The sequence below is a fragment of the Orbicella franksi genome, chromosome 13 (assembly GCF_964199315.1).
Source record: "Orbicella franksi chromosome 13, jaOrbFran1.1, whole genome shotgun sequence".
NCBI classification, from domain to species: domain Eukaryota; kingdom Metazoa; phylum Cnidaria; class Anthozoa; order Scleractinia; family Merulinidae; genus Orbicella; species Orbicella franksi.
In genome coordinates this window covers 11,552,780-11,558,767 of record NC_138157.1, presented here as the reverse complement: position 1 = coordinate 11,558,767, position 5,988 = coordinate 11,552,780, and the positions used below count along the sequence as shown (strand labels likewise).

At 39.8% G+C, this 5,988-nt stretch overlaps 1 protein-coding gene across 1 annotated transcript; it reads right to left on the bottom strand.

The window, feature by feature from the left end:
* Window positions 1-4,079: 4,079 nt before the first annotated feature.
* Window positions 4,080-5,307, bottom strand: LOC145466683 (uncharacterized). The gene is made up of 2 exons (XM_081450399.1): window positions 4,954-5,307; window positions 4,080-4,758 (listed from the first exon to the last, which is right to left on the bottom strand). Exons 1-2 carry the CDS (start codon window positions 4,986-4,988, stop codon window positions 4,359-4,361), a joined length of 435 nt encoding a protein of 144 aa, XP_081306525.1. The 5' UTR covers window positions 4,989-5,307; the 3' UTR covers window positions 4,080-4,358.
* Between the last annotated feature and the right edge of the window lie 681 nt (window positions 5,308-5,988).

Genomic DNA, 5,988 nt, shown 5'->3' with positions numbered 1-5,988 from the left:
ATTATACTGACAAGTCACTGCCTTTTTTATAATTTTGTAGGACTTAAATTTGTGGATTGAAAGAGAACTTGGTTCAGAGGCACTGGTGCATTTAAAACTGCCAAGAAATCCAAGAAAAGCCATTTTGATGTGAAAACACAACACCGAACCAATCTTTAAAAACGCGACCCTATAATTTGTAATTTTCGTCAAGCTTCATCTGAAACTCTTGATTTCACATGTGTCTAAAATCTACTTGTTGTTCCAAAATTGTTTTCAAAAATTTATTGGGTGGATGGCTTACCTGGGCTCTTGCCCATCGGGCAAGTAAGCAGAGAAAGTTACTTGCCCAACAGTAAAACCAACTTGTTCCAGACAAACAAGACAGGGGTTTTCTTGAGTCCTGCATGAGGTTAAGGGGCTGACCACAACAACAGTTTCCAGCATTTTTCAACAGTTCTATGTTAACAGGTAAATAGTACCATTTTTTCCGTTTATGCTAGCACAACAGCAGAGAATAAATGGTCAAATATTGGTGAGCAAATTATGATCATTTTCCTGATGGCACAAATTACCATGATGGCAACAGTATGATCTTTTAAAACACTCTTAATTTTAAGGTTTTAGTGCTTTTCACTCAAAAACAAATTCTGTGACCTTTATTATGAACATGGCAAACAAGAAGTTCTGTTCACAATTGAACAAAATTCACACATCAAAGTTGCTTTTAACAATTGTTTTCCTGCGGTTTATAACACTTATGCAACTTCATAAGGGCTTTAACCCATTGACTCCTGGAGCTTTTTGCCCAAAATGCATTTAATGGAGATTTTCTGCCTGGATGTGAGACAAATTAGCTCCAATCTTCTCAAAAAGGCATTTGCAACATAACAGCATGCCTTTCTTTCCACTAGCACTGTGTTTTATGACATTTTTGTTCAGGCATGTGCAGAAATCAAAATTTTGAGATGGGAAAGTGACCTACGTGTTAAGGCTTTTCGTATTTTAATTTTTTTTTTCACCTTTAATTTTTCTCCCTTTCTTACCTTTTTGCGGCAGTGATTGACCTTCTACTGGGCTTGTTTCCAGTTTAAAAATTTCTGAGAAAGCATCATCGAGACGGGCAATTTTTATCATGGAGTAGTTAAGTGTCGTTGCAGGAAATTTTGCACCATATTTTTCACTCAAATTCCTGAGCATTTTTGTGCATATCTTAGACTCCATTGAGCCAATCACTCTGATCTGGCTACCATTGGAGGTATCTTTTCCTGCTGCAGAACTTGAGTATAGATGATAGCAATTTTGATCAAAGGTGATCACGTCAGAAGTGGAACAAAGGCCAATGATTGCCACGCCAGTTACAGCCGACACAGGAGTCAATGGGTTAAGATGAGCTTATAAATGGAGGTGCTTATATCTGAGGGGTCTGCAACTGGAAAAAAAAGTTTCTTAACAAGCTATAGCTACACATGTTGATCGAAATAGGTTTTCAGTTACTGCTAATAAAGCTTTAAAACAACATGATGAAACGAACTCAAAGAAGGAAAACTAGAGGGCAGTACTATATCCGGGGGGTGCTTTACCATAACCCGATTCATTTTTTGGTTTGCAACTGGATAGCCCAGTGGGTCTCTCTATGAAAAACATCTGTGAGATTTGCAAGCTCAAATTCCCACTCAGTCAGGGTTGTAGGAAAGTGACGGTTAGGACAACTATCGAGCATGCTCTTGGTAAAATCTTGAGGCAATGGGAGCTTTTGATGCAAATTTATGGTTACTTTCTCCCCGACATGATTTCAACTTCACATTCTTCCATGCCAAACAAACACAAAGACCATGCATACGAGACTACGAAGAAGAAAAAAAAGAAAGAAACTTGACCAACACTTTGATGAGGCCTCATGATCTCAGTTGGCATTGCGCGTAATTAATCAAGATCAGGAGCCATAATCGGGGACGGAGACCGTAAGCGCGCGCCATTTCTAGTATTAAGGTTGTCCCCATGATATGGGACAATAATTCTATTTTTAGAACCAATTGCGCCATCGTCTGCGGCACACGCGCGTACATGCTGCGAGGATTTTTGCGGATGTCGCGCGGAGGAAACGGCGTCCGAAATTCCCGAAATGTTTCATGTTTTTGGCCCACAACTCAACGCGTTCACGTCTGTTGGAATTTTGCTTAAGAGTGCCTGCCTGTAAAAATCAGACAAATTCTTAATTTCGCGGCAAGGGTCGAAAATTCGATTTCGCTAATATTCTTATGGTAGATAGGCTAGGGCATGACAAAAACTACTGGATAGTTTTTTTGGCAAAATATCCTTTTATTTCAAAGAAATATGCAAATATGCAAATTCCGTTAAAATCGTCATTTAACGCACCATTTTATTACACAAGTTTGAGAGCCTCGCATGCAAAACCACATCATTCTTCCGTCTTTAAAACACTCAAATATTTTTGTGCAATGTTTAAATGTGTACTGGGTTGATTTTAGGGAATGTTGCGTTGTCTTTTTGGGTGCAAAATAATTAAATTTCGAAGACATGTATTTCATTCACTTAAAAGTACTTTGTGAATATAGTTAATTTTCACCATGTGCGAAACCTTCAAATGGATCAAGCTTCTGGTGGTTGAATCGCAGAAGGATGGTCTACAGATTCCTGTAAAAATTTCTTTGGGCAAATGATTGTGAGCGACGCGAGAGCTTTTCAAAGTACGTCAAAAATGCAAATATTTGAGCATCCGTCGTCAAATTTCAATTTACGGGTTAGACGTATATTTTAGCATGTGCCACACGACTTGACCTATAATAAGTTGAAATAGACACAGAGCTGATTATTTCGAAATGTTCTAACCTTATTTGTTGTAAAAGGCAGGTCCAAAGCCGATTTGACGTGTTTCTAGTTGATCTCTCATCATTCGTCACACATAAAGCAGAAGTTCGCTTTTGTTTACACAAGGTTAACGTCCGATGTACATCGCCTACCGTCAACCTATTATTGGTCGAATACTATGAATCTGTGACCATCTTTCTGCGCTTATGAACATCACTGCATCTAAGTCTAAAACGGCTGAGTCATTTGTAGATAGTTGCTTACTTTACGCTTCGTCAAAATATTGCATTTGATCGATTGCTGACCATTGCTGATAAGCGTGTCGGCGCAGCACAATCTTACAGCCGTTATTTGTTCGTCACGCAATGCTGTCACGGCATATGCTGCACATTTTGATCTATTTTGTATAGAGTACTCTCGGGATAACTGAAACAATTTAATCATTGTTCATCTGTTTGTTCATATATATAATAATATGTGTATATTTATATAATCGCGTTCTATAGTGTACGTGGCGTCGGTCCACATCACGTCTCTTGTACGTTCTGACGTTTCAGACAACAGCTGATAAAGCTAGTGCCTGTACTCACTAGAATTTTAAGAAAATCGCCATAAGCAAGTTATAGATCAATGAAGCAAGAACTAGCTGAAATGAAAATAGGAAATCACAACGTGTCTAATTCGTGAGAAAAACAGACTAAATTTAACTAGTAATTAGGTGAGTAAATAGCCCTGGCCATGCCATTTTATTTGGCGTACTTTGTTTGCTTAGTGGCGAGGCATTGGTATGTTGTTGTCAATACAGTCCAAAATTATCTTCAGTAAAATATTATAAATAAAACACCTAATGACCGGTTACCTCCGCGGCCACCATTTGGTCATTCCGATAAGGGTTTCATTATTGTCTTTACCCCTATTAAGCGGCCACCCAAAATTTAAGAACTTTGTTTTGGAAAGGGCGATGGCAGATAAGAGTCTGAAATTGAAGGTGCATGACGAGTGATAATTCAAACACACGTCTATCATGATTGTCTTGAATGTTCACCAAGTAATTTATAGCCCGACAGTGAAAAATTAAATATTCAAGGTACACCAACCTCTATTTAAGCGGCTAGCTCCATTAAGCGGTCACCACCCATTTCCCCGGGGGTAGCCCACTGTATTACAGGTAAACCAAAAATAATTGCATAGCGCGAAAAGACCTAAGCATGAGTTTAGCGTTACAGTATTACGCAGGGCATGTAGGTAGCGGTGGTCGAGTAAAAAGAGACCTTAAGCAAACACTTGAGGCGGTTAGGTGGAGGCGGCGATGGCCGCGCGGGAGTTGGGTTGAGACCGCCTCCTCTTGGCGCGAAATTAGAATATTAAGCTTTCGTAGAAGCGGCGGCGAGCAACGGCTGTTTTGCTTTCGTTTTCAGTTGTCCAATTTGACTTTGTTCGTGGATTTTACGAGCATAATGGCAACTTTTCGAGAAGTCCGAGACCTTCTAGCTGTTGCATGCTTTGAGGACATCATAGACGAGGATGAATTTCTGTTGCTGAGGGATCTACACACGTCGAAAAATCTTTACTTTCCTTACGAAGACTGAATCAGCCTTTTCTTTACTAGTGCAACCAAGGTCACTGGCCTCTGCCTCCTCCCATTTTTCTGATATTTCCTCCATCAGAATATCCATCTCGCTATCTTCGATGTCAACTCCACTCAGTTTCGCCTGACTGTGATGTTTTCGTTTCGCCTTGAATTTGTCCAGTAGTAGTTTGAAATGTTCCTGTACGTTTTTCCGCTTCACCTGAAACTTGACGGAGGTTTCGTCATTCAGACGATCCGTGATGGCATTCCATACTTTTCCTCGATCTACAGTCCTTGGTTTGAAGATCCATGGTTCTGAAGTTCTGACTTCTTTCGCTAGGATCACATCACGTGCTTCTGTCCACTCCATGATCGAGCTAGATGAGAGAAAACAAAAGCTTATTAAAAACAGGTCCTGTCTAACGATTCACCTTTCGGAAATATTCCAAAGTTATAGAGACAAATTGGAAGAACAAAATAGCATTTTGTACCAGCAAGTACTTGCAATCTAAAGTTTTAAAGTCTACAAGACGTGAACATCACTCGGAACAATGTGAATCCAGGAAACTCACCCATTTCTTTTGCTTTTCTCTCCTTCGCTTGCCATCTTTCTTCTTCACTCACACCTCCAATGTGAAGTGAGATTTTCGCTGTAAAGCAAACGAAATATCAAATATTTGCAAAAAAAAAAAATACAAAGAGACGTGTCAAAAAACATTTTTTAACTTTATAAAAGAGTTTCTGTGTATTTTAGGTGCTACAAATGGGAAAATAAAGCGACCGTCTCTCGAGGCGGCCAAACCTACCTTTCTCGCCGCCGCCACTGTTGGAAGACGCGGGCAACACTCAACGTGATTATGCTAATTAGCTCGAGAGCGGGAAATTTTACTTCCGGTTGGCGTCCACCTCGCCGCCTCCAGTGTTTTCTTAAGGTCTCTAAAGATAACAACAGGGGCAATGATAAACTATTCATTCTTTTCATTTCTTAATTCAATCTCTTCCTACTCCACACGATTGTGTGCTCCCAGTGATTCCAAGCCTTACGGAGTCTTACGTATTAGGATAGAAATTGTCCTAGCCCTACCCCCTAAAATGGGATGACAACATTGCGTGACGAACAAGGAACCGCTGCCAGCAAAGATTCAAGCCATCAAACCATGATGATCAAACGTAATATTTTGGTGTAGTGCAAAACAAGCAACTATCTACAAATGACTCAGCCGTTTTAGACTTAGTTGCAGTGGTGATCATATGTGTCGAAAGAGGGTCACAGATTCATGGTATTCGACCGTTAAATAAGTTGACAGTTGGCGATGTACATCGGACGTTATGTAAACAAAAGCAAACTTCTGCTTTATGTGCGACGAATGGTGAGAGAAACAGGTCAAATCGGTTTTGGACCTGCCTTTTACAGCAAATGAGGTTAGAACATTTCGAAATTATCAGCTCTGTGTCTATTTCAATTTAACATAGGTCAAATCATGTGGCGCATGCTAAAATATACGTCTAACCCGTAAATTGAAATTTGACGACGGATGCTCAAATATTTGCATTTTTGACGTACTTTGAAAAGCTCTCGCGTCGCTCACAATCATTTGCCCAAAGAA

Excerpts from the sequence above, each read along its gene's own strand:
- LOC145466683 (XM_081450399.1), bottom strand. The coding sequence starts at position 4,988 with ATGGCAAGCGAAGGAGAGAAAAGCAAAAGAAATGG. Across the intron at positions 4,759-4,953 it reads GAGAAAAGCAAAAGAAATGG|CTCGATCATGGAGTGGACAG; the intron begins GTGAGTTTCCTG and ends TCTCTCATCTAG.